The sequence below is a fragment of the Castor canadensis genome, chromosome 18 (assembly GCF_047511655.1).
Source record: "Castor canadensis chromosome 18, mCasCan1.hap1v2, whole genome shotgun sequence".
NCBI classification, from domain to species: domain Eukaryota; kingdom Metazoa; phylum Chordata; class Mammalia; order Rodentia; family Castoridae; genus Castor; species Castor canadensis.
In genome coordinates, this window is record NC_133403.1 from 39,759,278 (window position 1) to 39,778,868 (window position 19,591).

General features: G+C 43.8%; 2 protein-coding genes, 1 non-coding gene and 1 pseudogene across 7 annotated transcripts in view; 1 reads left to right on the forward strand and 3 right to left on the reverse strand.

The window, feature by feature from the left end:
- Ift81 (intraflagellar transport 81) overlaps positions 1-19,591 on the reverse strand; it is a 172,120-nt gene that overhangs the window by 120,459 nt on the left and 32,070 nt on the right. The gene's annotated exons all lie outside the window — the stretch shown is intronic.
- Positions 1-19,591, forward strand: part of P2rx7 (purinergic receptor P2X 7) — a 46,933-nt gene that overhangs the window by 18,125 nt on the left and 9,217 nt on the right. For 4 of the 5 annotated variants that reach the window (XM_074060871.1, XM_074060868.1, XM_074060869.1 and 1 more), the window contains exons 4-8: positions 2,346-2,418; positions 3,399-3,495; positions 6,893-6,973; positions 7,432-7,561; positions 8,679-8,815. In XM_074060871.1, coding sequence (XP_073916972.1) covers positions 2,346-2,418; positions 3,399-3,495; positions 6,893-6,973; positions 7,432-7,561; positions 8,679-8,815 — 518 coding nt within the window. The remainder of the gene's footprint in view (positions 1-2,345; positions 2,419-3,398; positions 3,496-6,892; positions 6,974-7,431; positions 7,562-8,678; positions 8,816-19,591) is intronic. The other variant, XM_074060870.1, reaches the window with a different exon arrangement.
- LOC141419101 (small nucleolar RNA SNORA61) lies at positions 12,138-12,271 on the reverse strand. Its single transcript, XR_012443765.1, has one exon. It is a non-coding gene; the product is annotated as a small nucleolar RNA SNORA61 (small nucleolar RNA).
- On the reverse strand, positions 15,049-17,015 carry LOC109701529 (large ribosomal subunit protein uL30m pseudogene; annotated as a pseudogene).

Below are 19,591 nucleotides of genomic sequence, written 5' to 3' on the forward strand. Positions count from 1 at the left end.
CCTCTTAAGGCTTAGGCCTGGAGATGGCTCTGATTACTTCTGCTGCCTCCTGTTGGTTCTGCAGTCACAGAGCCAACAGGCTTCAAAGAGGGGACACACTCTACCTTGCAATCAGGAGAGTGACCAAGAGTGTGTGACCACCTTCAGACAAAACTAATGTTCAGTTTTGTTTTTTCAGTTTTAGAATCTATTTCCTTTCTTCCTTCCCTTTCCATCCTTCTTTTTTTTTGGGGGGGGAGGGGTTACAAGGTCTTGCTATGTGTCCCAGGCTGGCATCAAACTCATAGTCCTCCTAAGATTACAAGCATGTACCACCAAGCCTTGCTTATGATTTCTTTTGGAGCGCAAAATAGAATTAGTTTATATTCTTTCCTGAGAATTCCTTCCAGTTGCCAATGCAAATAACGTAACCGTTCATGAGCTATAGTAAATGATCGCTCATTCCTTCTTTCCATGTTTGTCAAGATCCATTATGTATCAGGAAGCTACAAAGATATGACCCAGGCTTTGTGGTCAAAAAGTTCATAGCCTAAGCCAGGTGCTGGTGGCTCACGCCTGTAATCTCAGCTACTCAGAAGGCAGAGATCAGGAGGATCTCGGTTTAAAGCCAGCCCAGGCAAATAGTTCTTGAGATATTATCTCAAAAAAACCCTTCACAAAAATGGGGGAGTGGCTCAAGGTGAAGGCCCAGAGTCCAAGTCCCAGTACCACAAAAAAAAGTTCCTAGTCTAATTTAGAGGGTCACAAGGATAGAAAAGCAGGGGCCTGTGGGTGACATAAAAAAGGTGAGTCAGGCAGAAAAGAGAACATGGGAGGATTTGAAAACTATAAGAACCATTAACTGATCAAGTACTACATGCTAAATTCTGTCTCTCTACAATTCATTTAATCTTCACAGCAACCACATAAGACAAATCTGTTTATCCTCCTTTTACAGATGAGGAAACTGAGGCTTAGAGAGGTGAAGTGACTTGCCAAAGGACGCTTAGCCAGGAAAGGGATAAGGTATACCTGGACCCAAGACGTGGGTTCTTTTTCTGAATCTCTATGAAAGCCATAAACTGCCCCAGAGACAATGAGTGGAGGCTGTTCTCACACCTGTGTTATGTTCTGGCTTCCTAAAACTGGCCATTAAGCCTGTCCCAGGAAAATGGGACGTCAAACGTGCATAAACCAAGCCAACCTGGTTCCTCTATTTCTCATTCTGTCCTTCAGCCTGAGTCACAGCTGACCTCATTTTCTCAGGCCAGGGGAGTGCTGGCAAGGTCCTTTTTTTTTGAGCAATGTCCCTTATTTCCACATTGCCTGCTGCATCTTGGCACCTGCCTGCGTTGCTCAGATCTGCAGCTACAGGGCTGCTAGGACCACACCACCTGCTCTCCACCCCAAGGGCCATCCCTAAAAGCAATACAGGGCTGCCCTGACATCTGCTATTTATGTTTTAACTCATTTTTATTTTTAAACCAAGATACACATGCCACTATCCCCACCATTTTAAAGTGTACAATTCAATGATGATATTTTTTTGAGACAGGGTCTTGTTATGTTGTCCAGGCTGGCTTTGAACTTGTGATCTTCCTGCCTCAGCCTCCTGAGTGTTGGGATTACAGGCATGTGCCACCACACCCAACTAATTCAGTGATTTTTAGTCTCTGAAACATTGTGCAACCATTTCACTATCTAATTCCAAAATATTTCCTTTAACCCAAAAGGGAACTTTGACCCCAGTCTCTATTCCTCTTTCTCCCCAGCCCCTGGCAACCACCAATCTGCTTTCTGTCTTTATGGATTTGTCTGTTCTAGACATTTCTTATAAATGGAGTCATAAGTGTGTGGCCTTCTGTGTCTGGCTTCTTTCCCTCAGCTTCATGTTTTCAAGGTTCATCCACATTGCAGCATGTGTCAGTGCTTTGTTCCTTTTCATGGCTGAATAAGATTCCATATATAAATGTGTGGTTTTGTTGTTGTTGTTGTTGCGGTACTGGGGCTTGAACTCAGGACCTACACCTTGCGTCCCTCCACCAGACCTTTATCTGTGATAGGTGTTTTTGAGACAGGGTCCCACAACCTATTTGCCTGAGCTGGCTTTGAACCGCAATCCTCCTGATCTCTGCCTCCTGAGTTGGTAGGATTACAGGCGTGAGCCACAGCGCCTGGCCTGAATGTGCGTTTTATTTGTCCACTCATCCACAGATGGATGTTTGTTTTATTTTTACTTTTTAGCTATCACGAGTAGTGCTGTGATGAGCACTGGCATACAGGCTTTTGTGTGGACGTGGACATTGATTCTCCATATCTTAGTGACACACGTTGCTCACTCCTCACTCCTGTCCTTCTCTTTGCAGTATCCCACCCGCAGGACACTCTGTTCCTCTGACCGGGGTTGTAAAAAGGGATGGATGGACCCGCAAAGCAAAGGTACCTTCTGTGCCTGTTCCTGAGCCTGCGGGGGTGGTTGATCTGGCATCTTGGTGACATTCTTGAGCCCAGTTCGGGTCCTTAGTTTCTGACTATCAGTTGTCTTCTTCCATCATGAGCCTGTGTCTGCCCCGTGCCTTGGCTTTGTCCCGGGCAGTCCTGCTGCAGCCTGTGAATGTGACTCCAATTTCCCAGTGACAGAAGCTCCTCCAAACCTGGTTTGCTCAGAGTCTAATTGGCAGAAAAATCAAAAGGCCTATCACATCACCTGGGCATTCTAAACCTTCCCCTGAACTCCCCCAACGGCAGAGGAGCACGAACCCCTAAGGGACTGGAGGACAAAACTCACAGTAACCTGCAGAATGGCCTTATCTCATGTCTTAGCTTAAAAAGACATAGGAGGAAAATAAATAAATAAGAAAACCCCATCGGTGGTTATAACACACGCACTCACAGAAAGGTTAAGAATGTTCCATTCTATTCCATAATATGAGTACGTGGGAGTTAGTACAGAGATCATTTTGACACGGCTTGCCTTTAGTCAGCGCTCCCTCTCTTCCTGACACACCAGAAAGATGCCCATGTGCATCCCATGGCTTTGAATGTCCCCACCCAGGCTGTGTGCCCTCCGTGGACTCAGATGCCCATATGAGAAACCAAGTTCCAGTCCATGTGCCGCTGTGAGAGGAGACATGTTCAGTCCCCCTCTTGGGCATCTCTCCTTGTAAAGAAGCCAAAAGGCCACAACTCCAGTGACTCTGTGCTCTCTTGGTCCTTTCTAAAGGCTTACAGTTCAGTGTTTTGCTTGATGACTTTGCCTGGGATCTGTGTATGGTAAGGACAGGGCTCAGGGAAGCAGAAGCTACTTGGGTTGAAAAGCACAAAGTCTCCTGCTTGTGTTGAACCCATGATGCCCCTTGCAGAAATTCCTCTCCATAGTCTGTTCACTTCTGTGGTTCTGCGACCTGTTGGCCCCATAGGAATCCAGACCGGCAGGTGTATAGCGTACAAAGGGAGCCAGAAGACTTGTGAAGTCTCTGCCTGGTGTCCCACTGAGGCGGTGGAGGATCCCCCCCGGTGAGTTGCATGGGTGGGTGGGGGCAGACCCGTGGCCCTCAGCAGGGAGCAGGGGAGGCCTTGCCAGATTGCTCAGGCTTTCCCTGATCAATGCAGCTTTGCAAAGTCCTCAATTTCACTGACTTGGGGACTCCTGTGCCAGGCACACTGTTGGGCACAAACCGGTGTCTGTGGGAAGGCTGTGCCAGCTGCTAGCATGCTGGAATAGTTCTGTGCTAGCTGGGAGTCACTCCAGGGAGTGACCTTCTGTGCCCCCGTCCACCACAGCTGCTCCAAACCTGTCCTAGACTGCCGCAGCAGCGTTTGTTCTCGCTGTCTGTGCTGATGCTGAGAGATTAAGGGCAGGAAAGAGCGGCAGAGAGGGAGGGAGGAAGGGAGACAAACGAAAGAGGAGGGAGAAAGGGAAGGAGGAAGGAAGGAGAAGCAAATTTTGTCAAATTAAATGCTCTCAGGACATATAGATTAAGTCTCTTTTTTAACACAGGTCAGGATGTGAGGTCTCAAAAACCACACAGGTGATGCAGTTCAGCCGACAGTAATTAGAAAGACTGAAGTCCAACTCCTACCTCTAACACATCTTTGCTGGGCGACCTTGGGCAAATGGTTGAACCTCTCTGAGCGGCAGTAGCCTCATCTATAAAATGAGAATAGTAACTGCACGTATCTCAGAGGGCTGCTGTAATGACTAGATGAGATGGTAGTCGCCCAGTTTGGATAAAGCGAGACGCATGCCTGCCTCACACATTTGAATTTTAGAATCTGAAATGATTCTGGCCCAATTATCCAAGAGAACAACGGGAATGTGTACCCGTGTGCTGTCTTGTATGGCAGCCACCAGCTACCCGTGGGTATTCAGAGTGTGAACCATGGCTACAGCAACCGAGGGACTCCATTTTAATTTTGTTAAATTTCAATTTAATAGCTACACGAGCCTATGGCTACCCAGACCAGCGCGACTTGGGCAAAGAGAAAGCTGTCTGCTGAGCTGACGTGTGGCGGCTCAGGCAAAGGTCCCCAATCAGGGCGGATGCACTTGGCAGTCCCACCCTGTCTGGCCCTCAGTTGTTAGTCCAGGTTCATTTCTAGGCCAGGGAAGTTTCTTTGTCGCAGAAGGCACTGCCCAGCTGTGGGTGGGACACCAACCTACACCCAAGTAGACCGGGGGCCCTTTGACTTGCCCTGCCACCAATTCATTCATCAGGTAAATACTGTTTCTGGGTTTTGTTTGGTTTTGTTTCATTTTCTGAGATGGGGGCTCACTCTGTGGCCCAGGTTGGCCTGGAACTCAAGATCTTCGTGCCTCAGCCTCCTGAGTGCTGAGATTACAGGCATGCACCCCCAGACCTGGTTTCTTGGGCTGCATTTTGACATGACCTTAGGCAAGCAACAATATGAACTTCAGTTTCCTCATCTGTTACGTGAATTAGCTGAGATGGTTCAATTAACCATTTGCTTATTCAACAAATCCACTGCCAGATAGGTGTTAGATGTTTATTTCATATGTAACAACACACAAGTGGCTGCTAAGTTTTATGTAAAATACAAGAAGTCCCAGATGAGGCACAGGCTCCAGGCTCCTGCAGGCTAGCGATGGAGAGAAGACACACGCACAGAGAGCTGCAAGTCAAGATAGAAAGTTACAAATGTCATGTGGAGGAATGAAGAGCTTTGACCCTTCAAGTTTCAAGGCCCTGCAGTCTTTTAGAGATTTGCTCAGGAAGTCTAGAATGTTCTAATACAGAGTCCAGCACACCGCAGGCATTTGTAAATAAGATTTTTTCTAAAGCAAGTGATAAAAATTCAACTCAGGGGAGAAATGGCCCAAACAATGTATGCACATCTGAATAAATGAATAAAAAAAATAAAATAAATTCAACTTTATATATTAAGCTTTAGCTTCAGAAAAAGAGGGGGCATTATATTTTGGCTTGTGATTTTGACTCTAAGTGAGTCAAAAGTGACTCTTAAGTGAGATATCCAGAGTTACTGGCTTCAGGCAAGGCTTGATCCAGACCTCAAATGAGGTCAGTAAGAGTCTTTCTTCCCTCTCCCACCCCTCTCTTAGTCATCTTTCTTCTATTTTGACTTTCATCACAGTGTGGGTCAGGGAATTCTAGATTTACACTATTCTTACTACTAATAACCCCAGAAAAAATGAGTTTCTCTTTCCAAGTTGTTCCCACAAACACCCTGGACTGTTTTCGCTGACCTAACTAAGGCAGTGACTATCTACAGACCAATCACTAGGGTCAAGGGGAATGGATCAGTTTAGCCAGGCCTAGGTCATGTGCCCGCCCATGCAGGAGCATGGGCAGGGATAGGAGGTGGAGTCACCCCTACCCGGGCCTCTGGGTAGAATGGAAGAGAGCTGGCGTCCCCAAAGGGAAGATATGGAGGTTATATTGCCAAAAGAGGGAATAGATGCTAAACAGACAAAAATGACAGTGAGTGTTCACAATAGCTATAGCTCAGACAGAGCCAAAGTCAGGTTCCAAAATCCTGGAATAAACAGCAGACCATTCTTGGAGCCCCCTTCCAAATAACCATCTACCCTTTCTTTCCTGCTGGTACAGAGGTATGCCAGGCAACAGAAACAGCTGTATCCTTTTCTCCTTAGCCAGTTTTCTCCATCTTTCATAGACTATCAACTGAAAAAGGTAAAAAATGATGACTGTCTTACTCATTTCTCTATCTCAGTGTCAAGATCCATGCCCAGTCCAATAAATATTTGCTGAATGAATGGGTAAATGGATAGATGGGGGGGTGGCCTTCCCGTGGTCTGGAATTTGGGCTCCTCTAACTCATGTTGAATTGTACAGTACTCAGAGCCCGTAGGGACTGACTGATACAGTGTGGCCCTGTGCTAAAGGCTGGGAAGGCCAAGATACAAAAATTATTGTCCCATCCTTACTGGAATTCAGGCCTGCTCTATGGCCTCCTATGTACACATATATGTACCTATATGTACGTATAGGAGTGTGTTAGTGCTGGCCAATATTGCTGATGCTCCTCCCTTCCCAACTTCAAGTTCAACAATGTCCTATTGGGAGCTGGAAACCAGCCATGGTGGGAGTATTAACACCATGATCATCAGAAAATGGTACATATCAGGCCTTTTCTTATTTTTCCCTAGAAAGCTGTTAAACATTTACCAAGACACCACACATATCTAAGCACAGAATTATATCAGAGTGTCAAAAGTGACACACTTTGTGCTATGGGGTCTCAAGAAGGGAGAAATTCTTGGAGAAGCTAGAGGTTTTACCCTTTGGAAGGTTGCTGTATCCACTTCTCTTCACTCGCTCCAAAGCCTAAGCCCAAAACCAGAAGTCTCCAGTCCTGCTGGCCCAGTGACTTCCTCTGTCTGCGGTCCCTGATCCTCATTCCTCTCTCCCAGGCCTGCACTTTTGAGCAGTGCTGAAAACTTCACTGTGCTCATTAAGAACAATATCGACTTCCCTGGGCACAACTACACCACGTAAGTACCCAGAAGGTCTGGCTGTTAGTTATTTGTGGCTGTATAACAAATGATCCACACCTAAGAAGCCTAAAATAATAAAGGCTTATTCCCTCCACAGTTTCCATGGATCAGGAATCTGGAAATGTCTTTGTTGGGTGGTTCTGACTCAGGGTCTTATAGGTTGCAGTCAAGTGTCAATTGGGGTCACAGTCAACACCAGGTTTACCTGGCTCTGCGAGCCAGGTGGCTGACTTCCCCAGAGTAAGGGATACAAGAGAGCAGGTGAGCAAAACAATAACCAAGATGGAAACTGCAGTCTTTGGAAATGATGCCATGACACTCCTACTGTATGCTGTTGGTCACACAGACTGACCGTACTACAGTGTGAGAGGCCACTCCACAGGGGTCCCCAGGAAGTAGATGAGAGCTGGATCTGTCTGCAGTGGAGATGTTTGTTTGCTTTCACTTCTGTGCAGGAGAAACATCTTGCCAAATTTGAATATCACTTGTACCTTTCACAAGACTCAGAATCCACAGTGTCCCATTTTCCGACTAGGAGATATCTTCTGGGAAACAGGAGACAACTTTTCAGACGTGGCAATTCAGGTTGGTGGTGTCTTTGTACAGAGGGATGTATGTCAGAGGATGGTGGATGTCAAATGACCAGCAGGAAGGGACGCTAGGTCCTAAAAATATGGCTCATATTTATTATTGCATGGCACCAAGGGCCTTTCCAGCATTCCTTATCTAATCGCACGTCCCTGTGTGAGCTACTTGGGATGTTATTTTCCTGTGGCTGTGGTGACAAATTACCACAAAGGCAGTGACTTAAAAGAACAAAAGAACACGTGTTTTCTTCTGCTTCTGGAGGTCACAAGTACACAGTTTCCCAGAGCCAAACTCAAGGCATGAGCAGGACCGTGCTCCCTCTGGCGGCTATGGGGGAGAATGCACATTTTGGCCTTTTCCACCAGAGCTCAGTTCCTTTCTTGGTTGACAGTTCCTTCCTCCATCAGTTAAGCGCCTTGGTGGTCATGTTGATTCTTCTTTTGTTTTTTTCGATTATTTTTTAGACAGGGTCTCACCATGGGGCTCATGTTGGCCTCGAAACTGCCTCTGCCTCCTAAGTGCTGGGTATAAGCACATACTACCATATGTGGCTCTCACATTGACTATTCTCTATGGAATTCCCCCATGTCTCTCTCTTAAAGAACAACAAAACAACAACAAAAACCCTCACCTTATCTTTAGGAGGGGGGGAGGTTAAAGAGGAGCAAGGTAAAGGCCACCTGGATAACCTCTCCATCTCCAGAGCCTTAATTTGCTCACCTCTGCCGGGGGCTTTCCCTGAGGAACTATGGAGAGATAAAGCAGAAAAGGTATTTGGAAGAGTTCCAGCATTCCAGTCTAACCAGTTGATCTTTAAGGTGGGGGTGGGCATTATAGGTGTTTGAGGGCAGGAATGGTTTGTTGAAACTTGTATTTGAGGAATAAGTCTAAGGGAGGTGCGTCCCAGGCAGGAAGGAGAGCAGGGAGATGGTTCTGAAGCTGCCCTGGTAATGGAACTCTCATTTATGTCTCTGAAACCTTTCATCAGGATTTTTCCTCTTAAAAGAAAACCTTTCCTCCAGCATGACTGCTATGCAGAGGATGTTTGGGGGTTGCATAGGCAGATCCAGCAGACTCAGAGACTTCTCTTGTTGACCCCCCACCCCCACCCCAGGGAGGAATCATGGGCATTGAGATCTACTGGGACTGCAACCTGGACAGCTGGTCCCATCACTGCCATCCTAAATATAGTTTCCGCCGCCTGGACGACAAGAGCACCAATGAGTCCTTGTACCCTGGCTACAACTTCAGGTAACAGCACTCCAGGTTGGACTTAGTCAACAGCTGACCCTGGAGCTTCAGGGCCTGGCTGAATTGCATCCCCAGCAGTAAATAAGACTAGTTTGTTTTCCCAAGGCAACAAGATGAGTGAAAAAGACTTCCCCTCGAGCTAGGTGGTGATGTACATGGTTTGTAATGCATAGACTTGGGCAAAAGAGAAAGGCATAGAGGAAGATGAAAACCACCTATTATTCCTCTACCCAGAGATGATCACTGAAAATGCTTGGGTGAATTTTCCTTTGTCTATATCCATTCTTTCCTGAGGCTCACCTAAGGTCCTGTCACTCATATACTTCAGTATTCAGCGAGTGCTTTTTTATTCCCAGACCACTTGAAATTCTCTGGCCAGCATATTAATGATCCTAGCATTCCACTGTAGTAGTATACTGATAGCAACTGCTGTAAGTTAAGAAGGGTTGTCTACCTACCGGGTGACCAGCCATCCTCTCTGAACCCCCCAACCAGCCTGGAAGGTAGCTACTGGTGTTCCTGGTTAAAACTGGGAAAGGCTACATTATTTGTCCAGACTCACAGCTGCAAGTCATAATTCTTCTTTTTTCCATATAGCATCCAATTTTGTTTTTCATTTTTCTTTTATTATTCATATGTGCATACAAGGATTGGTTCATTTCTCCCCACTGCCCCCACCCCCTCCCTTACCACCCACTCCGCCCCCTCCCTCTACCCCCCCCAATACCCAGCAGAAACTATTTTGCCCTTATTTCTAATCTTGTTGTAGAGAGAGTATAAGCAATAATAGGAAGGAACAAGGGTTTTTGCTGGTTGAGATAAGGATAGCTATACAGGGCATTGACTCACATTGATTTCCTGTGCGTGGGTGTTACCTTCTAGGTTAATTCTTCTTGATCTCACCTTTTCTCTAGTACCTGTTCCCCTTTTCCTATTGGCCTCAGTTGCTTTAAGGTATCTGCTTTAGTTTCTCTGCATTAAGGGCAACAAATGCTAGCTAGTTTTTTAGGTGTCTTACCTATCCTCACCCCTCCCTTGTGTGCTCTCGCTTTTATCATGTGCTCATAGACCAATCCCCTTGTTGTGTTTGCCCTTGATCTAATGTCCACATATGAGGGAGAACATACGATTTTTGGTCTTTTGGGCCAGGCTGACCTCACTCAGAATGATGTTCTCCAATTCCATCCATTTACCAGCGAATGATAACATTTCGTTCTTCCTCATGGCTGCATAAAATTCCATTGTGTATAGATACCACATTTTCTTAATCCATTCGTCAGTGCTGGGGCATCTTGGCTGTTTCCATAACTTGGCTATTGTGAATAGTGCCGCAATAAACATGGATGTGCAGGTGCCTCTGGAGTAACAGTCTTTTGGGTATATCCCCAAGAGTGGTATTACTGGATCAAATGGTAGATCGATGTCCAGCTTTTTAAGTAGCTTCCAAATTTTTTTCCAGAGTGGTTGTACTAGTCTACATTCCCACCAACAGTGTAAGAGGGTTCCTTTTTCCCCGCATCCTCGCCAACACCTGTTGTTGGTGGTGTTGCTGATGATGGCTATTCTAACAGGGGTGAGGTGGAATCTTAGCGTGGTTTTAATTTGCATTTCCTTTATTGCTAGAGATGATGAGCATTTTTTCATGTGTTTTTTGGCCATTTGAATTTCTTCTTTTGAGAAAGTTCTGTTTAGTTCACATGCCCATTTCTTTATTGGTTCATTAGTTTTGGGAGAATTTAGTTTTTTAAGTTCCCTGTATATTCTGGTTATCAGTCCTTTGTCTGATGTATAGTTGGCAAATATTTTCTCCCACTCTGTGGGTGTTCTCTTCAGTTTAGAGACCATTTCTTTTGATGAACAGAAGCTTTTTAGTTTTATGAGGTCCCATTTATCTATGCTATCTCTTAGTTGCTGTGCTGCTGGGGTTTCATTGAGAAAGTTCTTACCTATACCTACTAACTCCAGAGTATTTCCTACTCTTTCTTGTATCAACTTAAGAGTTTGGGGTCTGATATTAAGATCCTTGATCCATTTTGAGTTAATCTTGGTATAGGGTGATATACATGGATCTAGTTTCAGTTTTTTGCAGACTGCTAACCAGTTTTCCCAGCAGTTTTTGTTGAAGAGGCTGCTATTTCTCCATCATATATCTTTAGCTCCTTTGTCAAAGATAAGTTGCTTATAGTTGTGTGGCTTCATATCTGGATCTTCTATTCTGTTCCACTGGTCTTCATGTCTGTTTTTGTAGCATCCAATTTTAATGTCCCTTTAGACCCATTTAATCATGTTACATTTTGTCTTTCTTTTTAAAAAATTTTATTAGGATATGTTTGTTGTACAGAGGGAACTCATTGTGACAATTCCAAATAGGCTTATATTATATTATACATGGTTAGATCCCCAGCCCCGGCCCCCTCACCACCCTACTTCAAACAATTGCAAGAGGTTCCATTGTTCTATTTCATACAGGTAAAACCATATTCCCTCACCTCAATCTCCTCCATTTACCCTTCCCACTCCTGTAAGTAACCCCCCCACACTGTACCTATTTTATAGTCCTGTCTTTCATTATTAATTTCTAAGTCGGTGTTCAAAGGGGTTTTTCGATGTATCCCTGCTGTGAGAATACTTTACTTTGGTCCTTCAACCCCTTCCATTACTCTCCCTATCCCCCTTCCCTCCCATTCCCCAGGAGCCATAATTCTAACCCAGGTCACCGTGACACCAAGACTCGCACTCTTTCCTTTCGTTTCATGATGTCATCACCCATTCTTCCATTATTGAACATTTGGGTCACTTCCAGTTTTTCTGTTCTAAATACCTGTATGGAAATCTTTGTTCAAATTCCTAGTTATGTCTCAAGATAAATTCCTAGTTATGTCTCAAGATAAATTCCTAGAAATACAATTATTGGACATTTCATCATATGCTTTCAGATTTTTTAAAATTTCTATGGTTGTATTCTCTAGCACTTCCAAAGGCTCTCATCAGTCACCTACAGTTACAGGTGTACACCAGATACAGAGTTAGCTGTATGGTTTTTCTGTTTGCAGAGCTTACTGTTTTCAACAGTAAGACTTTTCTTGCCTGCCTCTCCCTTCCTCTGACATTTCTCTCCAAACTCTGTAGACTAATAATCAGATGAGGTTGCTTTACCGGTTAAAAAAAAAAAAGGTACTCTCTTATCAAAGAAAACGTCCAAATATAGTATCAGTCAGCAATCAGAACACTACCTGTGCAAAAGTCATGTTCATCTTCCCTCTAGTCTGAAGATTATCCCCATTTTACAAGAGAAGAGGAAACAAGTTCAAAGAGAACTCAATCCTGTTTGAAACTAGCCCACATGCTATATGCCAGATTGCAATGCTGTGGGGCGAGCGTCAGCCTTGCTTTCCCTACTTTTATGACCACCAAGACTTCAGCATTCAGATCCAATGGGAAAGGGAACCAGAGGGTCTCTATGGTTGTATTGTTCTTTTTTGGTGCCAGGATCGAACCCAAGGCCTCGCACATGCTAGATAAGCTCTCTACCACTGAGCTACATCCTAGCCCTATAGCTGTATTTTTAGTTCTAAGGATTTTTATTTGGTTCTTTAGCAAAGCCATCAACTTCAGTGAGTTCCATTCTTTCTTTATGGTTTCTATTCTTCTTGTCCATTTTACTGCATAATTCCTTTCCTTTCTCTCTGATCAAACCCTCTACCACTGAGCTACATCCCCAGTCCCTATGTAAGTCCTTTCGTACTGGGCTATATCAGAAGTAACTTGGGCAGGATTTCTCCTTGTGGGCTTTGGGATATTTGCTGGTTGATTATCTTCAACAAGAATGATCTTGCGTAAAGCTGTGTGTGTGCTGTGGGATATAGAGACATTCCTCTGCAGCAATTATGGAATTCTGCAGTTGTTCCTGCCAGGACTGTATGACATTTATCAATTGGGAACCAGTTTTTAGTGTAACTTCTGGACTTGAAATTTCTTTGCTCTTTTTTTTTGAAATTTCTTTACTAAAGAATCCAATCCCTGCTCCCTTAGCCGGGCACCAGTGGCTCATATCTATAATCCTAGATATTTGGGAGGCTGAGATCAGAGGCTTGTGGTTCAAGACCAGCCTGGGAAAATAGTTTGCACAACTCCATCTCCAGAATAACCAGGGCAAAAAGGACTGGAGGTGTGGCTCAAGTGGTAGAGCGCCTGCATTGCAAGTGTGAAGCCCTGAGTTCAAACCCCAGTCCCACCAAAAAACAAAACAAAAACAATTCCTGCTTTCTTGATACATAGGGCTTCCATCACCTCAGCCCTGGTGCCTGGAAGTGTGCTAAAACTCCAGCTCCTCAGAGTTAGACTGAATTCAGGTCACATGGACTCACCCTCACTCACCACTCATTCTAGCACCTAGAAAAAGTGCCTTTTCTTGTTTTGAGCTCAGTAATGTATTCATACAACCTTTAAAAACTATTTTACCTTGCATTTCTAAGTGTATGAGGGAGTAGTGGGGCTCCTTAACTTATAATGGGGTCACATCTGGATACACCCATCTTACCTTGAAAACATCCTAGGTTGAGAGTGCACTGATCGCACTCAAGCTACTGTACATTCTAGCTTAGAAATACAGTGCACTGCAGAGTGTGGTAGTTTTCTCTTCTGCTCACATGGCTGAATGGGAGCTTACCTTGCCAGCCCAGGAAAAGATCCAAATTCAAAATCTGAAGTATGGTACCTAGTGAATGCAGATTGCTTTTGCATTGCTGTAAAATCACAGGTTGAGTGTAAGCTCACACTCATCTTGATTGGACATCCCTTGGTAAGAACTTTTTTTTTCTTTCAGTGCTGGCCATTGAACTAAGGGCCTTGTTCATGTTAAGAATATTTTAAAGACTCTTTATATCTTGGGCTGCATTGCTTCTTCACCTTTTTATAGTTTCTTTGTAGTGCATGGCGTGTGCTTCTGGCTTCTGCACTTCAACTCTAAGAATTCACTCAAGTTCTGGTTCATTTGTACCCCTAGGTTCCTCTCCACCAACTCTATGCTACCTGGTTGCTCTTCAGCTCCTTCCTCTACTCCTGATCCTTGCCCAGTAGGGAGCCTCTGCCATCCTGAATTAGTTTCTACCTTTCCTCTCATGTCTAGATCAATTTATCAGCCTGCTGCTACATCTCTGTCCAAATAGTCACTTGACCTTAACGTTTTTGATGATTTACCAGAGCCTGAAACTGCCAAGCAGGGTTCTGTGATAATCTCCATAGCGATTATATTCTAGTGGGGTAAACAGACAAAAATATGAGTAAGTACAAACTTCCAGCAATTCAATAATGTTAGTCATGAGGGAAGTATAAATTAAAAACACAATAAGATACAATCATATTCCCACTGGAATGTCTACAACTTTAAAAGATGGGCAGTTCCAAATGTTGGCAAGGAGAAGAGCAACTGGAACTCTCCTACTTTCCTGGTGGGAGTGTAAAATGATATAATTACACTAGGGAACTGTTGGGAAGTTTCCATAAAGTTAAATATATATCTTCCCTATGATCCAGAAAGTCCATGGTCCCATTCTTATGTATTTACCCAAGAAATGAAAATGTATGTCCACACATACATTTACAAATGCTGAAAACCAGAAACAACCTAACGTCCAGCAGCAGATGGCTTGATAAATTGTGCTACATTTACACAATAAAAGTCTAGCTCGTATAAGTAAAAAAAAGAACTGAACTACTAATGCATGGGACAATACAGGTGGAACAGTCCCACAGACATGTGTGTGTGCACGCGCGTGCACATGTGTGTTTGGCTTTTTTGTTTGTTTGTTTTGGCAGTGTGGGGTTTGAATTCAGGGCTGTACTCTTGCTAGGCTGGCATTAGGTTGAATGAAAAGCCAGACCTAAATGAGTACATACTCCATGATGTCGTTTAGATAAAGTTCAAGAATAGGAAAAACTCATTTATGTATAAAGATAAAAGACAGAATAGTGGTTTCTGGGCTGAGGGCAGGGGGCAGGAATTGGCTGGAAAGGAGTACAGGAGAGCTTCCTGTGATAACGGACCTTTCTGGATGATGGAATTTTTTTTTCTGGGATTTAAAATATATTTTAATGAAAACACTTTCTCATCAACTTTAAATAAAAATTATTTTCTTAAGGGAATATAATAGAGGGGATAAATTTATTCAAAGCACACCATACACATCTACAAAATTATTACAATGAAACCCCTTGTACTACTAACGTATGGTAATTAAAAAGATTTGCATTTTTTAACGTGAAGCTGCTGTGACATCAGGACTTTGCTTCCTGGTCCACAGGCTGTAGATACCACTGCACTACTACTTCCGCAGTGCTCGTGAGGCACGTGTTAGACATGTTCTCTTCTGCTGGAAGTCCTTGTGGCAGTTTCAGGGGCTTGATTCTTATCAAGTGCTTAACCACTTTCAGTTCTGCATTCACTGAAAGGATATTCTTGTGAACTTGAGGTGTATGTGCTTTTTGTAAGCCAAGCATCTTTATTATATCTTTTTCCCAATATGGATGTCTTTTTGTGCTTTTTATTCTGGTAACAATGTGCAGTTTATGAGGGTTCTGTGGATCCCCACCATATTTTTCATGATCTGTTGGTGAAGACTGAAACACTTTATCTGGAATTCTTGATTTGGTAAATTTGTGACGAATCCAATCAGTACCAACAAGAGATTCCACACCTTTTCTCACCGTCTGTAGTCTGCCTGCAGGTCTCTGAACTATTGAGCATAAAATCCCAGTCATAAGTGTAGTAGTTTTTCTCTTTAGAGGCAGCGCCAGCTAAGTGCCCAGCGTTAACTCCCCGAGCCAGGGAAAGCTAAGCAGAAAAAGGATTTCGAAGTGCAACAGGACGACGGAATTTTGATAGGGGTACAGATTATATGGGGTATTCATTTGTCAAACTCATTGAACAAAACCCTTAGGACTTGTGCATTGTAGGGTATATAAATTATATCTCAATAGAACAGAAATCCAGGTAGACAGTTTTTTATTTGGCAGTTTGGGCTTGAACTCAAGGCCTCACCCCTGCTAGGTTTGCTAGGCAGGTGCTCTACCACTTGAGTCACTCACCAGTCCTGTTTTGTATTGTGTTTTTTTTGAGATACTGGGAACTATTTGCCTTGGGGTTGTTTTCAAACTACAATCCTCTTGATCTATGCCTCCTGAGTAGCTAGGATTGCAGACATGAGCCACCTGTGCCTGGCCAGATAGACAATTTCTTGCGATGGTAAGTGCTGTGAAGACGGTAGTATGATGAGGGAGATGTGACCAAGGAAGGCCTCTTTAAGCAGGGCGTGGAGCCCCATAGCAATGGCTCCCTTCTTAAGGATGTGGTTTTCAAGGTCACAGGACAAGCTGAGCAGACACAAGCCCGAGTTCTGGAAAGCAGCTGGAAAACATTGTAGTATCTGTGAATCCCTATAGTATTTATGTTCTTGACTAGTGATTCTAGTGATTCTTGTGTGGCCCTCAATGTGAGCATCACATGGGGACTTTGACATGCACGTTCCCAAGCCCACCCTGGGACAGTCCAGGGATGGGGCCCACCAATCTGCATTGCCACAAATCTTCAGGGGAATCTGCAGGTCACTCAAGTTTAAGAACTACTGTCTAGGCTTTCCATCCTCAAAGTGTAGTCCTGGAAACAAGTACCATGGACCTCGCCTGGAATCTTGATATAATGCAGAACATCACAGCATACCCCCCAAAACACTTAATGAAAATTTGTACTTGAACAGGAGCCCCTGGAAATTCATGTGTATATTAAAGATTGAAAAGTGCTGGTCTAGCCCAGTGCAGTGGCTCATACCTGCAATCCCAGCTGCTTGAGAGGCTGAGATTGGGAAGATCACTGTTCAATACCAGTCTGGACAAATAGTTCTCCAAGGTAACCAGGGCAAAATGGACTGGAGGCGTAGCTCAAGCAGTAGAGCACCTGCTTTGCAAGTGCAAAGCCCTGAGCTCAAACTCCAGCTCCACCAAAAAAGTGCTGGTCTAGACTATTTCATCTGGCATTCCAAATGTACTTTCTTTAAATGTTTTTCTTGACTCCATTTTGACTCTAGGAGGGGCTTCCTACCCATCCTAGGTAATGATTAAAATATTTGCTTAAATTTAAACTGCACACATATACAACTTCCTAGCCTTCCTGCTAGCATTCTCACTGACTTCTTGTGGGTCTGCTCAAGCCATCAGGTTTCTTTATACTAACTTGAGATATTCTATATAAAAATCCAGACTTCCTGCTTTTCAAAAAAAAAAAAAAAAAAACTACCCCTGGGTCCATCCATATCCCATAAGTCAGCCATTGGCTATCGCTGAGTACCAAAAGTCTCTGTAGAAAAGGCGTGGTTTTTGGGTTCTTTTTATTTATTTATTTTTTTGCATTAATCACTGTTCCCATCACTCCTTATGTCCCTATATCTGGCCATATCTGGCCTGCATTACTCACCTCTGTTATCTGCTTGGTCCCTGTGGGCATTTGAGTTTGAGACCCTTGACTCAAAAGCTGCCTGAGGCTTTTTGCCTATTCTGCATTGGAGTTTCATCCAGGACCCAGAAAGCAGCTCCTAGTTTAGGTAACTTTTGATCATCCCCTGCTGCTCTGCTGAATAGACTATAGCCATTAGCAAGAAAAGAGGACAGGATCAGCGGTCCCCTGTCTGCCCTTCCAGGCTGTCTTTTTAGCAGTCAGCAGAAGCAATGTACCAGTGAGATGTTAGCAAACGTCCTTCAAGTCTCTGAGCTAAGCCTAAGAACATCAGCTCCTGGAGGGATCTGAGCTTTCTGAGGAGGTTGCGATGCAGATAGGCTTTTAGAATAAAGCTTTAGTGAATAATTGTCTAGAATAAGCACCAGAAGAAATCTTTGGCCCAAAATAAATTGTGGAGATCTGACGGGTAAGCCAGAGTTATTTTCAAATAGCCACACAAAAAAGAAGGAAATTATAGGTTATATGAGGTAAATGAGAAAATGTAACTTTCTAAAATACAGGAAGTATTCTGTAATGTGAAGACGTTCACATTACAGAATTTTGTTCTCAACAAAAAGATACACCTCAAGTTGATTTACAAGAGTGAAGTAAGGCAGGCTCACACAGAATGCATGATGTACTTCTTAGGTCCAGAACAAGTATGAGTGTGTATTAGTTTCCTGTGTCTGCTATAACAAGTTGCCACAAAATTGATGGCTTAAAAAAAACAGACATTTATTCTCTCATAGAGGTCAGAGTCCAAAATCAAGTTTCAGAGGGGCCACATTCCCTCAAAGGCTCTAGAGGAGGACCTCTCTTGCCTCTTCCAGCATTTGATGACTCCAGGCATCTCGTCCCTTAACCCATGGTTAAACCATTCCATTTTCTGCCTCCATATCCAAATGGCCTTCTCCCTTATGTTTCTGTCTTAAATTTCTATCTCCTTTATTTTAGAAGGATGCCAGTCACTGGATTTAGTAATACTCTAAATCCAGGGTAATCTCATCTTGAGTTCCTTAATTGCATCTGCAAAGACCTTATTTCCAGGTCATATTCACATGTCCTGGGGGATAAGTACTCAGACACATCTTCTTTGGTGGTTACTATTCAGTCCATTGCAATGTTCTGATCCAGGGCCCAGTGTTCCTCAGAGCATGGCCCACTGACCACCTGGTGCTCTGTGATAGAGATACAGGTCCCTAGGAATATCTCGCACATTCTGAAACCATTCTTTGGGGTTCAGGCTCAGGAGCCTGCCTTTTGAACATATTCTCCCCAAGTGAATCTTGCCCTCAGTTTAAGAGCCACTAAAGACTTTGGAAGCAGAAATTCATGTACTTCCAAAGTTAGCCTTCCCAGTTTGCATAGTGAGATTATGCCAACCCTATAATCTTGCATGCTTGCTCATGTATTAAAAAACAAACCACATAGCCACAGGCTCATGCCTCTAATCCTAGCTACTCAGGAAACAGAGGTCAGGAGGATTGTGGTTCATAGCCAACTTGGGCAAATAGTTCGTGAGACCCTATATCAAAAAACCTTTCACAAAAATAGGGCTAGTGGAATGGCTCAAGGCTCCGAGTTCAAGCCCCAGTACTGAGAAAAAAAAAAAAAAACCCAAAACACTCAACAGCAGAAGAAAGAACTATCTTGGGACAGGACAATCAGATGCAAAGAAATTGAAACTCCTCCAGCCAGAAACAGACGTTGATCTTATGGATCTCAGCATCAGATTTTGAGAGCTTTTTAAAAAAAGTTCCCTGCTATATTTTAACAAAGGATCTGTCTTCTGTTTTCTTCTCTCCCTAAACCTGTAAATAAGTTGTAAATTAATAACTGAGAAATAAAACACATATTTTTCTCTTAAAAACAACCAGCAAAAGGTGGTGAGAGGGAGGGACAAATTTAAAAGTTTTATGAGTTATGTGGTTTAAGTCTTCCTAGTTATTTATGAAAAATTAAATCACTTTTCTGACTGGAGCACATATTTGGAGTAGTTGTGATTTGTGCCAGGTCTTACTGACTGAGTGATGATGTGGACAGACCAAAGACAGTAAAGGAATTTATTTCATACATATCTCAAGAGATGAGAGTGGGCAGGTCATTGCCACACAGGGCCACAGGCAAAAGCACCACGTTTGGCCAGGAGGTGGGAGCAAAGGGAGGGCAAGGCCCAGAACCATCCCTGTGATTCTTGTGGGTAAAGGAGGTAAGGCTGGCTGAACAATAAAGGCCAAGGCCGGCTAGTCTGGATAGGGTCAGGGGGCTCAGGTTACCTGGGCAGTCTC